The sequence below is a fragment of the Pantherophis guttatus genome, chromosome 4, assembly GCF_059756535.1.
Source record: "Pantherophis guttatus breed Tessera chromosome 4, ASM5975653v1, whole genome shotgun sequence".
In the NCBI taxonomy this organism is placed as follows: Eukaryota; Metazoa; Chordata; class Lepidosauria; order Squamata; family Colubridae; genus Pantherophis; species Pantherophis guttatus.
The window spans coordinates 135568998-135587628 of record NC_142066.1 but is presented as its reverse complement, the minus strand read 5'-3'; the positions used below and the strand labels follow the sequence as shown (position 1 = coordinate 135587628).

Below are 18631 nucleotides of genomic sequence, written 5' to 3'. Positions count from 1 at the left end.
TCTCAGTTGTGTAGAAGTCATTATCTCAGTAGAACTTTCAATAATCTTCATATTCCAAGCCTTCTATAGATCCCTTTAACTTTCCTTAATTTTTCATCTCTTCTAGTTTATGTCAGTCCTTGCTTTTGAATACTTTGGTCAGCCTTGCCTGGTTTGCTTAATCCAACGGTGTGGAGTTTATTTTCCCATGAGACTACATAAGAAATTGGGACTGTTGTGGAGGACTGAACCAATATGGCTATGAAGGTGCATAGGCACGCATGCTCACACATAAGTAAGTTGAAAAAAAATAGCAGTTGCTTTCAAAATAAAAGCAATGCAATTGTATTGCATGCTGGCATGTACTTATTTACATTTGAATTCTAATTTCTAGTTGACCCCACACAGTCCAGACAAGTACAGCCAAAAGTCCATATGTGGCCCAAGGGCCCATAAATTGCAGATCTGCTTTAGCCCATATCAAAGTTTTCATATTTTCTTCCATTCACAACTAAAATGGCAGCTTATCGCCTGGAACAGCATAAACTACTATAATACAAAAAGTTAATCTAAATTCACAACATGAGAACTGGTGGGGAGGAACCTTGCTATTAAACTTTCTGACAAATAGCCAGTTGGACAGAGCATTCAGAAAAGATGCTCTGCAGACCATATATGGGAAAACATCTCTAGTTGAAGTGTTAAAGCAATTGTGTCCTTTGGAAAATTTGCACAGTTACTACAAAGGCTGCCCCAGCTGGCCATATAGATATTTTATGGTTGCTCATGAAAATGATGGCAGACCATTTATGAGTATGCCCAAGACATTCTTAAAATTCCAGATGTAAAATTCCAACAAAGGTTGAGGACTTCAATATTAGTGATTCCACATCCAGGACCTAGACACTGGCAGTGAAAATTATGCAGTATCCAAAGAAATTCCCTAATGAAATACACTACAATACTCTGTAAGTATTCACGTGCATACAGAAAACAGATTTTGTAAGGCAGCAGTCAGAGGGAGAAATTCTAAACCCCTCCACTAATTTAGCTCAAAAACAATTGATTGTTGGAAGTTTAGACCTGGTCCAGGAACAAGTTAAAGGAATAAATGGGTATCCAACTGTCATAAAGATGTAATACATAACATTTGAGTCTAAATTCAAATAAAAATATATAACATTTTTTTTATTTGTTTTCTCAAAAATATATAATAGTGTCATCATTTGTAAATAAATGTAATTATTTTGTAAATAAAAGCTAGTGTTGAGTTGTAAAATTTACTATGGTACATAAACATAAAAATTATATTCAGATGTGTTCATGTTGCTCATATAGGTTTATTTAAAGATCTGTTACAATTTTCCATTTATTCTAAATGTATTAGAAATTAGAAACGTTACTATAATGTTTTAGAGAACTAAATGAAAATTGCTTTTAAATTACAGCAAACTTGTAAATTAAAAAAACCTCAAAACATCGATATACTTCTCATCTGCACTTTTAAGAAAAATTGCAATAATAACTTACATGTAAGTGCCATTTAAATGTAAATTATGGTTTTTAAATGGCAAACCTGTAGATAATTTTTTTCCTGTATCTAACTTAAAGACAATTTTAAATAATGAAACAGTCCTTAACATTGAAAGAAAGAAAACTGATTATATAATGTTATATAAATTTAAATACTAGACATTTCCAAAATATTTCATTCAGCAAAATAATATCCGTTTATTAAATGTTAGCTTTTACATTTATTAATATACCAAGTAGGATTATTTCTTTGTGATCAGACTGTTAGAGCAGATTACATAAGACAAAAAGTTTTTAAAATAAATCTATAAATCTCCTAAAATCAGCTTACTTGGAAATATAGTATTTTTCATAGATTTTTTTTTTTTGTAAATATACTTTTTTAAAAAAACATAGTGATTTTTTAATTCATTTTTGCCAAAGAATATTGTCAAGGAAAAAACTGAAAAAATATACAAATTCATATGGGACATAGAGAACATCACATTTAAACAATTGTGCTCTCGCTCTTTCTTTCTTTCTTTCTTTTTTTCTCGCTCACTCTCTTTGCATATATGTATATATGCATTTATGTATACATATGCATCTATATACATCTATAGCTATCAATCAATCTGTCTGTCTTGTCTGTTTCTCTATCCACCTATGTATCTCCTTACTGAATAACACTAAAGTATGTGCCAGGCAGCATATAATATATCAATAACAAAGTTTCACTAAGGCACAAAGTAAAGGAAAAAAAATACCTCAAAGATACATATTCATGAAAGAGATTGTCAGTGTGCTAGAGTAAATGTCAGAGAATCTTTAAAGCTTGTTACTACTAGATTTAACTAAAGTTGCTGCCTTGCACAAGAGATAAAATGTTACAAGTATTCATAATGCTATATAAGGCTGCTATTTACAAAATTTCTTGGTAAAATTGGTAAAATTTCTTGATTGAGTGATTGCTATCATGCTTGCCATGTAGAGTGAATTTGTCCAAGAACTCAAGACAACTTTCCTCAGATATAACTAAAAACATACAGAATTTATAGAAGCCACACATAGCCATATTTTATGGCCAAAATTGCATTCTTCAGAGATTTCCATGGAGAAAAGAATACACACATGAAAAAATGTTTTACTAAGTGGTGATCAAATTAAATCTGTTGATGATTCTTACAAATTCAGTTTAACAATTAATACTCAGTGTACTCTTAGTCTACCTTGTAATATTATCTGAAAAATACTCTTAATTTTTGCTGTTATAAAATATGTTAAGCCTTGGAAAGAAAAAACTATGTGGATTAGAAAAAGTCAATGCCCTAAGTGCCATTGAGATAGCAGTATGGGTTGTTCCAGCATATCATATGAATGTTTTACTCAGCAGAAGAGCAAACCAATGCATTTTTGTCTCAATTAACTGGATGCATAAATTAGCTGCATGAACTTACTCCTCCACATTTTCTTGCTTTGGGGGAATTGGGGGGGGGGTATAGTTTACTATTATACTCAAATCCTATTTCACAGTTAATCTAGAAAAACTTTGTCCAACCTAATGCCTTCCAGATGTATTCCATTTACAGATATATAAGAAATTGACCTTGGATTTCTCTTTCACAGTACATTTTTATCCCAAGTGCTCTCCACTATGACATTGACAGCAAACAGCAAATACGAAGTCAATGGTGATCCTCAGAAATGCTTGTATTTGGGGAAATTCCACAGCTATATACAATAAATTGTGATTTATTATTAGCTTATTGAATGAACTGTGACTTGGCACACTACCTATGTAGATGGTGGGATTTATTGGAAGCTTCTTGATTTGTTCCTTGTTTCGTTTTGCTAGGCTCAGAAGGTGACAGCTTCTAGCCATCTCTGGAACCTTAAAAACTAAACAGGGTCTGGCCTGAATCACTCTGGAATGTAGGCTAAATAGAAGGATCTAGAAGGCAGCAAACCATTTGTATACTACTACTGCATGGATGCTGTCTCCAGGAATCAAACTCAACTATCCCTAATACACTTCCATAAAATTATTTCCTTTTCAAAATAGCTTTATAATATGTAAGTCTGATTCACAAATAAATTCTTGTTGTGGTGCACACACTGTTTTATCAAGCATGTTAATTGGAAGACTAGAATATTTCCAGGACCTCTTGGTCAGTGCTCAGTTCACTTCACTTCCTGGTTTTCATGGATTTACTAAATCTAAATGTATAAAAATTTACTTTCTTGCTACTACTTCTACTGAAGTTGCTCGCTTTTATTTAAGCTATTACTATTGCATTGCAAAAAGTGTTTTTGATTTACAGTTCATATGATGCTTCAATCTAAATGTTATACACCAGTGATGGCTAACCTTTTTGCTGTCATGTGCCAAAAATGAGGGGAGTGGGGGGGTCGCGCCCTCGTGTGCCCACACCCATAATTCAATGCCCCCCAGTGCCCCCCATGCATGCACACATGACCCCCCTGCATGCGCGTGTGACTCCACTGCATTCCCCTGCTTTTGGCACGTGGCGGCAAAAAGGTTACCGGTGGGTCCAGTAGGCCTGTTTTTCGCCCTCCTCAGGCTCCAGAGGCCTGGGGAGGGTGAAAACGGCCTTCCTCATTCTCCCGGAGGCCCTCCGGAGGCTGGAAACAGCCCGTTTCTCGACTTCCAGTAGACCCGGAAGGCCCGAAAATCAGCTGGCCGACGCACACATGCATGCTGGAGCTGAGCTAGGGCAATGCTCGCATGCCCACAGATATGGCTCCGCGTGCCACCCTTGGCACACGTGCCATAGGTTCGCCATCACGGTTATACACTGTTTACCAAGGAAAGTTAAGACAGGTTTATAGATGCCTCTTAATAAAAAGCAAGGAAAAAGACAAAAGTGCCCAAACCCATTGTAGATATTTTGTTTCTCATATTTTTACACCTGTCTCTTTCCCTCTAAGCAAACGTTCACTTGTCAAACATTCAAATTCCCAAAAAGTTTTGCATACACTGTTAGAACATGTGTGTGTGTAACACATTCACAATTTATTAACTTGTCAAGTTTGTTTGTTTTTTGAGTGCCTACATATCAGTTTTTGACTCCTTGCAACTATCAAGACAAGTCCTTGAAATTTTCTCAGCAAGATTCTGGAAGTGGTTTGGCATTATTTTCATCTTCTGAGAGAGTGACTAGCCTAAGGTCATCCAGCTACCTTCATAGAATCATAGGGCTAGATGGGACATTGGAAGTCCATGATTGTCCAATCTTTTCTTCAATATAGTCTTCAATGATGGAGCACCTACAACCCTGGGAAGCAAGCTATTCCATTATTTAATAGTTTTCACTGTCAGGAAACTATTCTTTAATGAGCCTCCACCCATTGTTTCTTGTCCTACCCTCAGGTGCTGAGGAGAGTAAATCAACACCATCTTCTCTGTAGCAGCTTTTCAAGTATTGCAAGACAGCTACCATGTCTTACCTCAGCCTTCTCTTTGTTACCATACCTAATTCCTTTGGCCGTTTTTTTAGGATGTAGTCTTCAGACCCGTAATTCTTGTTGCTCTTCTTTGCATTCTTTCTAGAATCTCAGCATCCTTTTTGTATTGTGGTGACCACAAGGGGATACAATATTCCAAAGTAGCTTCACCAATGGTATACGAAGTGGTGCTACATATCACTTATTTTTGATACTATGTCAAAAGCAGGACTAGAACTCACAGTCTTCTGGTTTCTTGCCTGACACCTTAACCATTATACCAAAATGGCTCTCTGCAATATACTAACTTGACAACTAAATTACTGCTAACCTTTTCTGGATGGTCAAATCATCCAAATTTGGTTGCAGGCATCAGATTGTCAATCTACGCTCTGAACAAAATGGTAATTTATAAGATTTAAATAAAAGTGATATTAAAGAGCTATACTGGAAAGTATTTTTTAAAATAATAGTTCATCTAATGCTTAAAAATCAAATACGATGAATATATTTATATACTTACTGATTTAATTCTATATCCAGGATGAAAGAAGATCCAAAAGCATCAACCTGGAAGCTGGCTCGAGCAATATGAGTTGACTGCAATATAAAAATAATTGCAATTCGTTAGTTACCACATCATCATCCTAAAAAACAAAATTCTGCATTAATGCATAAGTAGAAAATTATAACTAAGGTTATAACTCTCTCTATAGAAAGAGAAACAAAAAAGGTAGCTGTATCATATTATTCATATTGTGGGTTCCCCCATATTTTAATAACTTCAGAATTTTTACTTTTAAAAAAAAAATTATATGGCTGCCCATTTCACACCAAATGGTATACAATAAAACATTCTATAAAACGACATTAAAAGCAATTAAAAATTCTACAAGACAATATTAAAATATTAAATAATCATACAAGCAAGATCATAAGAAGCAATGCATAGGAATGTTACATATGATGCACTCATCATACGCACACAGATTTTATGTTGCCAGCAAATTCCCAGGCCTGTTGGAAAAAAACACATTTTAAGGGATTTCTAGAAGGTTATAAAGGGTTAACTTCATGTGGGGAGGGGAATGAAAATGGGCAGGTACTGTGGCAGAAAAGGCTTGTTTCTTAGGAAATCTTTCAAAGACATTACTCACAGCATGTCTTTCCTTCTGAACCTGATGGACAGGTAAATATCATTGGGGAGAGGCTGTATCTCAAATAACCTGGCCCCTGCTATGTAAGCCTGCACTTTCAATTGGACCTGAAAGCAAACTGGTAATCAATGTGGCTCATGGAAAAGTGTCATCCTACTAGGGACAGATATAGTTGCCAAGTGCAACCAATTATGGACCAGCTGAACTTCTGAGTACTTTTCAAAAGAGTCTTATGTAGAACATGTGTTCTGACCCAGCTCCCCAAAAATGACAAACCCTCTGACATGAACTCAAATGATTCCTTTATTAGGGATGCCGGCAGCCCCGGCAAAAAGTTTCTCTTGTAAGCTAATAAGTTCGGCCAGCTGGAAGATGAATAGATGTCTGCCACATCTATTCATCTCCGCCCACTGCCTTTTATCCCCAGAGCTAGGGTGGGGCCTCGCTAGCAGCGGTGACTCTTCTTTCCCAGGATCAGCCCACCATTTTCCACTGATCTGCCTTCTGCGCATCCGCATATCAGGCACTGGACCTAGCTGTTCCTCCTTTTCTTCATCAACCACCTCTAGACCTGGGGGCTGTTGACTCTCCATCTGAGGGCTGCAGATGGCCCAGGCTTCGCCTCTGTCTCTCTCTCTCTCTCTCTGCCAGCTCCATTCCCTCTTCCCCCTCAGAGCTACCAAGTTGCCCTGATGTTGACCCTGACTCCTACGCCTCCTCCTCCTCCTCCTCTGATTCGGCTGCTGGAGGGGCCGGCGGCCAATAGGCCACAACAACATGTTACAGAAGCCCATTTGGAAGGTGAAGAAATTTCTAAAATTGACACAGTGATATTGTATTTATGTTTAATACAGGTAGACCTTAAGTTACAGTAGCAATTGGGACTGGAATTTCCATTACTAAGCAATGCATGATGTCATGTGATTACATCACTTAGCAAGAACAATACCAGCAATCTCAGTTGCCATTATAATACTCAAGGACTATGCAGATTGTTCAGAGATGACCTTGCATGACTGCAACATAGGACAGACTGGAATCCTAGGCAAGCAGGTTGACAGGCGAGAGCTACAGGCAGATACTCTTGAGCATGGGTGGACAGATGTCATGGATGGGGGCTTCTTGAGAAAAAAGTGACAGGAGAGATCATAGAAGCAACTTGTGACCTTCTGCTGGTTTCCCCATTGACTATGCTTATGGAAAACTGGCAGGAATCATGTGACCATGGATTGCTGAAACCATCATAATTGCAAGCCAGTTGCCAAGTACCTGAACTGTGATTACAGTGGAAATGCTGCGATGACCACAATTTCAAGGATCAGTTGTAAGTCTCCCTTATTCAGTGCTGTAACTTTGAAGGGTTGCTGAATTAATAGTTGTAACCTGAGGACAATCTGTAAAACCTTTTAGGAAGCACCAATGTTAGCACCCCTTAGTAAATCAACTGGCATCACTAGGAAGTATGAGTTGCAAAGTAGAACACACAATATTTAAAAATCCAATTTTAAGTTAGCAGTATATCTTTTCTTTCCTACTTTGATCTGCTAAATGGTGTCTGAAATGAAACAGCAAGCCAAAGTAAACTTATCCAGTACACATTAATACTAGATATAAAAGGACTTACAATTGAGCCCTGAAATTTCCCAGAATTCAAAAATCTTTTAATTGACTATTTTACACTAAGGCAATAGATGGAAGAGACATCTATTCATCTGGCCCACACAAAGCTTCTTAAAATAGACTTTAAAAAACATAGAAAATCACTTTCCAATAAGTAAAGATAAGGCCCAAATCATGAGCTTTGTATTGATATGAAACCACACAGGTGATATTACTCAATGATTTTATTTCAATATGCCACATAATAAGTCCCTTCCTTTCATCTCCACACCAATAGTTCAATGCTCAATGTTTCATACTGTTGGCTATTGTGGGACTTCCAGTTGTGAATATGATGGTTTAAATGCTCCTGTCATTCTTGGACAGATGTCGCAGTTGCTTTTTGCTCTCTGAACATTAGGATGATCTTCCTTCTTCCTCCAGATTGAAGAAATCAATCAGAAATCAATCCATGTGGCCCCTGGACTGTTGGCCTTCGAAAATAAATCACTGAAACAGAGGTTCCCTTGATTGGTTGGTGAGTTGAGTGACGGGGGAAAGGGATTTTCATTGAGTTCAAATGCGACATAGCCAAATTTATGTTCATTAGAACCAATCTTCCCCTAAGAGACTGTCACAAAGAAGATGGGAAGCAGTCTGTTCTCCAAAGTACCCAAAGCCAAAACAAGAAGCAATGGATGGATACCAATCAGGGAGAGAACCAATCTAGAAATAAGGAGAAATTTCCTAACACTTTGAACAATTAACCAGCTTACCTTCAGAATTTGTGGGTGCTCCAATACCAGAAGTTTTTAAGAAGAGATTGGACAATCATTTGTCTGAAATGGTATATAGTCTCCTGGTTCAACAGGGACTAAAATACCTCCAAGGTCCCTCTCAACTGTTTATTCTGTTATAAATTGCTTTTTAGATTTATTCATCTTTGAAGCTAAAGCTGGAGCTTTGGAATAGACAAGTACTTCGCTATGGAGTCTTATTTTTTATTTCTGGAGTTCCATTTAAATTGAAATATTGGAAATTTTTATGGTAATTGCTTGACTTGCAAAAACTTGGAAACAAAAGGGACTAAAAACATTTAAATAGAAAGAATTTTTATTTTTGAAAAATTGGAAATTGAAAACATATTCTTTAATAAATCTAAGTTGTGGAATTATAGTCTTTGCACATTTTTTAAAATCTACTTTACCAACTGGTTGGACATATAAATAAAGGAGTTCATTTTTTAAATCAAGAGCTACTATTTTTATCTTTCACCAGCAAAGCTATAGGCCATGACTATACAGAAAGATACCAGATAAGGTTCTGGAAATGAACCAATCGCACTGAAAGCAAAAATACATGTCCCAGGATAATGTTGTAGGATCCAATCTGGGTTGGACCCAGACTGAACCTTATGAAAGCAATGTTTGATTATTTGAGTAAAAGACTAACACAAATCTAGAAGCTAAATTTGGAAAAAGTTTAAATAAGATTTCAGGGGAAATAAGCAAGTAAATTACACGATGGACTTTTTAGAGAAAAAAGGGACTTGGAGCTAAAAAGAAGGTTGAATAATTTGACTATGTTGGAACTCAGAGAGAAGAAATTTTGTCTGTGGTTCAGAGTAATTTCGGGAAATCCTTCTGCAAATATATGAAAAAATGTTTACTGAGTTATTGAGCTGTCAGGAGGAAAGGATGGATGAAGAGTTGAATAAGTTGTTTCCCATGAATTCATGTTTTGCTGCAATGAAACAAATACCAAGAGATGTTTTAGCATATTTTCTGAGGAAAAGACAAGGGATCAACTTTTGCAATGTCACTAGGAGGCAAGACTGAAGAGTGATAATGTTGATGTAGTTGTTTTTGGAAAGACTCCTATTATGATCTTGCATAGGAGGAAAGATTATTTCTTCCTAACAGATATTTTGAAGCAAAAAGGATTCCATTTCACTGGGAAAAGTTGGAAGCAATCATTTTTAATTTACAGCAACAAAGATACAGACTAAATATCTTTCAAAAAGCTAAAGACTTTATGGAAAAATGAGCTGGATGAGCTGGATCAAGCTTCACAGGACTGCAATTAACTAAAGAAAAAGGATTTTACTTTGGGTGTTGCAGCTAAAGACTTTGATAAATTTTTCTCTTGAAAATGGATTATAAATTTCTAATATGGAATATAAATGGAGCACATGCTCCTCAAAAGAAAAATTATTTTCACTCTGAGAAATTTGAAGCAAGATATAATCTGTTTACAAAAAACACCAATAAAAAAAGATGCAAAGTATTTCATCTGTAAGACTCCATTAAGAATTTATATCTACAAGTTTTAAAAAGAGTAATGAAGTTATTTTATATATTAATCTAAAATTAAAACTGAAATTATTGATTACAGATGAACATTGTAATATGCTGCAATCAGTTGAAATGCAAAGGTTCTATCTATCTATTATCTATCTATCTATCTCATTTTATTTTTATTTTTATACATCAAGTTTAAAGACCACCCAACTCACTCATGGAGTGACTGAGAATTGTATAATTAAAAATATAAAAATATAAAACATATAAATATATTTCAACAGGAGCAGGTAGAACAATTAACGCTAAAACCTGCAAAGATGAAGTCAGATGAAGTCTCAGAATGAACAAAGACGTGCAACAAATTCAAAGGGAACAAAAAAAGTTTCTTTCAACATATGGTATGTCAAGGTCCACTAAAATGAGAATATGGTAAGGAAGTAATGAAAGCAGAGCTGCTTAATTCATACTTTGCATTAATCTTTACGCAAAAGGAAACTATAGCCCCATAATGGCGAACCTATGGCACGTGTGCCACAGGTGGCACGCAGAGCCATATCTGTGGGCACACGAGCGTTGCCCTAGCTCAGCTCCAGCACACATCTGTGCGCCAGCCAGCTGATTTTTGGGCCTTTTGGACCCACCAGAAATCGGGAAACGGGCCTCACCAGGCTTCTAGAAAGCCTCTGGAGCCTGGGGAGGGCAAAAAATGGGCCTACCAGGCCCACCGTGCCATCATGTGCCAAAACCGGGGGGAGCACAGAGGGGTTATGCATGCATTCGGGAGGGCATTGAATTATGGGTATGGGCACGCGCACACTTGACCCCCCCCCGCGCTCCCCTCCCCAATTTTGGCATGCAATCGCAAAAAGGTTAGCCATCACTGCTATAGCCCAACCTACCAAAAAAACTACCATAAAAGAAAGACTAAAAATAAGCTAGAAAAATGGTAAGCTAGAAAAAAGTGGAATAAACAATATCACCACCAGATGGATTTGTAGCTGGCTGACAAACCATATTCAACGACTAGTCCTTAATGGTATTACATCTACATGGAGGGAAGTAAGCAATGGGTGCAATCTTAGGCCCAGTACTCTTCAATATCTTTATAAATGACTTAGATGAGGGAATAGAAGATGAACTCATCAAATTTGCAGATGACATTAAGCTGGCAGGAATAGCCAACACCCCAGAAGACAAGCTCAGGATCCAAAAAGATCTTGCCAAACTTAAAAATGGGCCGTATCCAACAAAATGAATTTTAATGTGGAGAAAAGCAAAATTTTACATTTAGGCAGAAAAACCAAAAGAATAAGTACAGATTAGGCAAGACCTGGCTCAAAAACAGTTATTGTGAGAGGGACCTAGGAGTCCTAATGGATAATCACTTGAATATGAGCTAGTAGTATGCAGCAGCTGCCAAAAAAGCTAATATAATCCTGTGTTGTATAAACAGAGACATAGAATCAAAATCACATGAAGTATTAGTACCACTATATAAAACCTTAGTAAGACCACACCTGGAATATGCAACCAATTTTGGTCACCACACTACAAAAAAGATATTGAGGCTTTGGAAAAAGTTCAGAGAAGAGATCAGGTCTGGAGACTAAGAAGGAGTAGAGCAGAGGTGGGTTTCAGCAGGTTCTGACCAATTCTGGAGAACCAGTAGTGGAAATTTTGATAGTTCGGAGAACCGGTAGTAAAAATTCTGACTGGCCCCGCCCCCATCTATTCTCTGCTTCCTGAGTCCCAGCTGATCGGGAGGAAATGGGAATTTTCCAGTAACCTTCCCCTGGATTGGGGAGGGAATGGAGATTTTGCAGTATCCTTCCCCTGCCATGCCCACCAAACCAAGCCCACCAAGCCATGCCATGGCCAACAAGCCACACCCACAGAACCGGTAGTAAAAAATTTTGAAACCCACCACTGGAGTAGGGGATGACATGATAGCAGTATTCCAATATTTGAGGGGCTGCCACAATGAAGAGGGGGTCAAATTATTTTCCAAAGCACCAGAGGGCAGGACAAGAAACAATGGACAGAAACTAGTCAAGGAGAGAAGCAACCTAAAATTAAGACAGAACAATTAACCAGTGGAACAGCTTGCCTTCAGAAATCATGGGCACTTCATCCCTGGAGGTTTTTAAGAAGAGATTTGACAGCCACTTGTCTGAAATGGTAGAGGGTCTCCTGCCTGAGCAGGGGGCTGGACTAGAATACCTCGAAGGTCCCTTCCAGCTCTATTCTATTCTATAAAGATGGAGGAGAGCCTTCAAGGGCTAGCCCAGTGATGGCGAACCTTTTCAGTACCGAGTCCCTAAACTGGAACTCATGCACACACGCGCTGGGGCACCGGAAACTCAAAGATCAACTGGCCGGTGCAAATGTGTGCATCGGCCAGCTGGTCTTCGGATTTCCGGTCTCTGGCATGCGTGAAGACCAGCTGGCCAGCACACATGCATGCGCCGGAAAGGAGAACAGCAGCTGGCAACAGCGCGTGCCCACAGAGGGCTCTGCATGCCACCTCTGGTGTGCGTGCCATAGGTTTGCCATCACAGGGCTAGCCAATGCCAAGCTTTTATACTGCCCTATGAGACCCAAGCAAATCAGCAGAACCAGGTCTTCAAACTCTTCTGAACGATCAGGAGAATTGGGTTTGCCTAATCTCTGCCAGAAGGATATTCCAAAGGGCAATAGGAAAAATGTCTTTCTGGATTCTGTCAGTCAAAATTCTTTAACTGATGGCATCTGTAAACTAATTTTCCTGCCTGATAAGATAGGATGAGCTGATGTAATGAGTTCTGCAGGTAACCTGGCCCCAAGTCATGAAGGATTTTAAAAGTCATCTCCAACACCTTGAATTACTGTATATCTGAAAGCAAAAGAAGCATCCAGTGCAGCTTGCACAGCAGAGGTGTTAGATGTCTCATTCGTTGAGTGCCCAAAATTGCTCACATAGCCACATTCTGTATCAGCAGAAGCTTCTGGAGGTTTTTCAAGAGTAGTCATATAAAGCACATTGCAACAATTCAGACAGGACATGACCAGACTGCAAATGACACAGAAAAGGGCCTCCCTTTCCAGGAAGGGGTGTAACCGAAGTGCAGCATGATACTGAGCAAAGATCCTCCTAGCTACAATTGCCATCTGTTGTGTAAGCAGGAGCCATGATTCCAGGAGGACATCCAGTTTACTTGTCAAGTTTCTATGTTCTAAATGAGGATAAAGTGAATTATCTTAATCATTTTACGGACCAGTTGACTACCAAATTTAAAATTGTATTTTACAATTTGTTGTTTAATTGGATAAAAGAGTGAGTGACTTTAAGAAACAATAGGTTATTTGAATTGAAAGGACATGAATGATTAAAGAATTGGATGGCATGGTTACCTGTGATACAACAAAGTTAAGATGAATGTAGATTTCAAAAATCATTTTATTAGGCATGCTATATGAAGAATTTGGAATAGGTAAAAAGCAAAATTGTCTCCTAAAAGCCTTTTATGTTGTCACCTCAAAAAGGTTTTTTTAGAAAGGAAATGATAGTTAAACAAAAATGGAAAACCGATACTGGTTTGCTGAATTTTTCCCAAGTTTAGTCAATCAGAACAGAGCTGGAAGGGATCCTGGAGGTCTTCTAGTTGAACCCCCTGCTCAACAGGAGACTCTATATACCATTAAAAGATAAAACTTGAGCAGGAAGGTTTTACATGCCGTTGATTTTCTTATGACCAGCTAAAGAAAAACTTTAACGTGGATAAGAATTTTGAATTTGAAAAAGGTAAATTGAATTTGATGTAGAGCTTGGTACAAACTATGATCATATTATTGCTAAGATATACAAACTTTTATTGAAAATGGAAACAAAGGAGAAACAAGTTAAAGACTGTATGATAAAATGGGTAAAAAAATATGCATTTTATATACAGTCAGACCAATTGGCAAGTATGTGGGAGAAAAGGTTGAAATTTACATTGAATTATAATCATAGAGAGAATTTTTATAAAATTATGTATCATTAGATAAATTATCACTGGACATTGGATAAATTATCAAAAATGTACAAAGGAACTTCTAATATTTGTTGGAAATTATTATTATTATTATTATTATTATTATTATTATTATTATTATTATTATTATTATTATTATTATTATTATTATTATTATTAATTTTATTTCTATACCGCCCTTCTCCTGAAGGACTCAGGGCGGTGTACAGCCTGATTAAAAGCACAAAGACAGACAAAATTTAAAAATAATTAAAATTATTAAATAATTGGCTCAATTATAAAACCCCCAAATTTAAAATCCCATATTTAAAACCAATTAAAATCTTTACATTGATAGCCCGGCCTGGCGCAACAACAAGGTTTTGAGGGCACAGCGAAATACACGGAGATCGGAGATCTTACGCATTTCTGGGGGCAGTTCATTCCAAAGGGCAGGGGCTCCCACAGAGAAGGCCCTCCCCCTGGGTGTCGCCAGCTGACATAATTTGGCCAATGGCACCCTGAGGAGACCCCCTCTGTGGGAGCGGACTGGCCGGTGGGAGGCTACTGGTGGCAGAAGACGGTCTCGAAGGTACCCAGGTCCATGTTTCCAAATGTAAACAATGAGGAGATAATTTTTCATCTTTGCTAAAAAAAATACTGGGATCAAATACTGCATGTATTTTGGTACAGATTTTAAAAGAAAATGTACAACTGAAACCTTTCTTTGGGGTTTAATAGAGAAACAAATGGAAACATCTTATGGAACTTTGTTTTTATGTATGATAATGGCAGTCAGACTTGTATGTGCTCAAAAAGGGAAGGACTTAGAAGCACCTGAAAAATGGATGCTGGAATTGATAGGATTAAACTTTTTGCAAGAAACTGGTAAAAAAACCACTGATTTTGCAATTTGATTATTAGCATTATCGGGGATTCTTACTTTTGACTGCAAAGTATGTGAATGATTCTGTGATGAGGGCAGGGCAACAACTAATCAAAATGCTCCTTCAAAGAAGGATTCATTTCTCAGGAAGATATTCCCCCATTTCCCAAAACCCTTCAGCATATTTCTTCAAAATTGCCTGATTAGGATGGACGTGCTAAAGTGGGGCACCCTCCAATTTCAGATTGGAAACTAAATAAAGACTTTTAGGAAAGTTGCAAACCAACCTATCATATTTCATATCTCCTGGACTGGTTCATAACTCAGAATGCTTTAGGTACGATTTTTTTTTGAGAGGGGTGTGTGTGTGTATGTGTACACTTCTCAAAAAAATTGTATCTAAAGCACAATGGACTACAATACACTATAAGCAATAGTATATATTATGGGATGCAAATGTTTTTATTTTATAAACAAAAGTGTAGGGGTAGTTCTTGAGAAACACTTAACAACCATTCACAATTACAGCCAACACTCTATATCAGTGGTGGGATTCAATTTCTTTTACTACTGGTTCTGTGGGCGTGGCTTGGTGGGCGTGGCAGGGGAAGGATACTGTAAAATCTCCATTCCCTCCCCATTCCAGAGAAAGGATACTGTAAAATCTCTATTCCCTCCCCACTCCAGGGGAAAGTTACTGCAAAATCCCCATTTCCTCCCGATCAGCTGGGATTTGGGAGGCAGAGAATAAATGGGGCGGGGCCAGTTAGAGGTGGTATTTACCGGTTCTCCGAACTACGCTACCGGTTCTCCAGAACTGGTTAGAACCTACTGAAACCCACCTCTGGACTATATACGAATCTGTTTCAAAGTTATGACAGATGCAGGGGTCATTCACACTTATGATAGACCACTGAGGTGCTGCAGCACCATTGCCTGTCCTGTCTTCCCCCCCCCCCCCATTGCACCCAGATGAGACCCCAGCACTTAGGCCTGCTCCCTATGCTTCCTGGAAGCAGCTGCCATTTTCAGAAACCCCTAAAATGAGGCTACTTTCAGAACTTTCTAGGCCAATCAGCTGGCCATCAGAAGGCTGCAAAGCAGTTGTGGGTTGCTCCCGGTTTGGACCAGTTCGCAAGAACTGGTAGTAAAACCGGTGGGAGGCTCTGCCCACCACCCCAGATGTCATCATAGGCAATCTGCTCATGCGCAGAAGCGAGCGAGCGTGCATGATCCCATTGCGAACCGGTAGTAAAGATAAGTAGAACCCACCCCTGCTGCAAAGCTCTCCTGGCATCTTGCCTAGCTTTGGGAGGCCCTTGCATAAAAGGCAGCTTTAGGAAAGGCTTCCCAAAATCTTTTTCTTGCTTAATGCCCTGCCTCCCTCCCTTCCCTTCCCAGAATGCCACATTTCTTCAAAAAACAAAAACAAAAAAATCTGGGAGGGTCTCATTGATCTTCCCTCCCTCCCCTCCATTCCACCCAAATTAAGTGCTAAAACTAAACTCTCCCTCTGCCCTCCAACCAATATCCCTTTTAAAAATCTTACTTGACTCCAGGCTAAAAAGTAGAGGAACAAAGAGAGCAAGGAAATAAAATCTTTTTCCTTTGAACTAAAAAAAAAAAAGTCTTTTCTAAAATTTGTGCCAGAAAATGGAGGACGCTGGATCATTGCCAGCTTTAGCTGTTCTTTTGACTTCCTATAGAGGGCAGTCTATAGTCCTCCAAGCTGGACTCTACAAGCAGTCAGGCAGACCACTGAAGGTTGCAAAGACTCAGCATCCTCCATTTTCTGTCACAAGTTATTGAGATGGACATTTTTTCTCCAAGTTCTGGAGAAAAACTGCAAAAAAAATTTTCTGTCCTTGCTGGTTTCATTCCTTCAACCGAGAGTCAAGGAAAGGTTTTTAACAGGAATAGAAATCGGAAAGCAGAGGTTTAGTTTTAGCACCTAATGGGGGAAAGGAGGGAAGATTAGTAAGACTGCCCCTCCTGATTTTTTTTTTTTAATTGAAGAAATGTGACTTTGGGTATGGGGGGGAGTGAGAGCGTTTTAAGCAAGTGGAAGATTTTGGGAGCTTGTTCTCAAGCTGCTGTTTATGCAGGAGTCGGCCTCCCAAAGCCTAGAGAGGCAGGAGAGCTTTACAATCTTCCACTTGCCAGCTGATTTTGGGGGAGCAGCAACTGTTTGGTGCAGATAGCCCTAGAGAACTGGTGTTTTTTTTGCCCAGAAAGGCAGGGCACCTTGGCAGGAGAAAGCGCAGAAGCAGAATTAGGAAAGACAGACACACTCAGCATTTTCTTTCCATTGTTTCTTGCTGGAAAGGGCCAGCAAGTAAGGCATCCAAGGGGTGTGAAGCATGGAGTATGATGGGGGTGGCCTTGGGAAACCTGAGGCAAATGGGCTAGTCCAGGTGTCTGCAACCTGCGGCTCCAGAGCTGCATGCAGCTCTTTGGGCACTCTGCTGTGGCTCCCGGTTGGATGATCCCACCACTGGCTGGCCCCACCCCTCATCCTTCCCTCCCAGTCACTTCTCACCTGGCCTGAGAAGGTAAGGGCGATGGTGGGGGATGGAGAAGCAGCCGGGGCAGAGACAGAGAGATACAGAGAGAGGGGGAGAGAGAGGGAGGGGGGAGGGAGGGAGAGAGAAAGAGATGTCAAAAGGGTTTTGTGGTTCCCGTTGTTTTTTAAAAACTGGTTCTCTACCCTAATGACCGCTGGGTAGGCATTGCTATCGGGTCATGTGCCTGGTGAAAGTGAGTGACATCGAGTTGGCCACGCCCACTGACGTTTTGTGGCTCCCGGTGTTTTCTTTTCTGTGGGAAACAGGTCCAAATGGCTCTTTGAGTGTTTAAGGTTGCAGACCCCTGGGCTACTCCTTAGTACCCTAAAAATGCACTGGGACAGCAGGCATGTTGGTCATTACTTTATTTATTTATTTATTTATTTTATATTGGATTTCTATACCGCCCTTCTCCCTAAGGACTCAGGGCGGTGTACAGCCAGATTAAAAAAACATGCAGAACAAATATTAAAAACAATTAAAAGATATATAAATTTGGCCCAATTAAAACTCATTTACCAATTAAAAACGTTTAAAACATTTAAAAACAGTTAAAAATTTCATCTTAAGCCAGCCCGGCTTGTTTAAATAAATGGGTTTTAAGGGCGCGACGGAAGGCACTGAGGTCTTGGATTCTCCTTATCTCTGGGGGGAGCTGATTCCAGAGGGTAGGTGCCCCCACAGAGAAGGCTCTCCCCCTGGGGGTCACCAGCCTACATTGTCTGGCTGATGGCACCCCGAGGAGGCCCTCTCTGTGGGAGCGCACGGGTCTTGAGGCAGTTTGAGGCAGACTTGAGGCAGTTTGACCTTCAACCCTAATGGACAGGCTGGAAGATAACTATTTATATACAATTTGAATAAATCTGCACAGGTAGAAATAAATAAATTGCAGAAAGCAGAAAAGTTTGAACTGAACACATGCAAAAATAACATAAGTAGAAAACAGACTGAAGTGTATTAACAGAGCTGATTATGTGTCCCCAGATTAACCTGTCTTGGAACAAGATTATTCTATGGAGAAAATAGATGGGAGCACACCAGAGATGAGATTCAAATAATTTAACAACCAATTCTTCCTAGTGACTGGTTGGGTGGGCGTGGCTGGGGGGGGTCATGTGACTGAGTGGGTGTGGCCAATTCAATGTCACTCATGGCATGGTGGGGCGACAGGCGG

General features: G+C 39.1%; 1 protein-coding gene and 1 long non-coding RNA gene across 7 annotated transcripts in view; one reads left to right on the top strand and one right to left on the bottom strand.

Moving 5' to 3' along the window:
- ADAM22 (ADAM metallopeptidase domain 22) overlaps positions 1-18631 on the bottom strand; it is a 146225-nt gene that overhangs the window by 107972 nt on the left and 19622 nt on the right. For all 6 annotated transcript variants that reach the window (XM_060684509.2, XM_034402341.3, XM_034402345.3 and 3 more), the window contains exon 3: positions 5480-5556. In XM_060684509.2, coding sequence (XP_060540492.1) covers positions 5480-5556 — 77 coding nt within the window. The remainder of the gene's footprint in view (positions 1-5479; positions 5557-18631) is intronic.
- LOC117655183 (uncharacterized) lies at positions 7349-8233 on the top strand. Its single transcript, XR_004588578.3, has 2 exons — positions 7349-7437; positions 8157-8233. It is a non-coding gene; the product is annotated as an uncharacterized LOC117655183 (long non-coding RNA).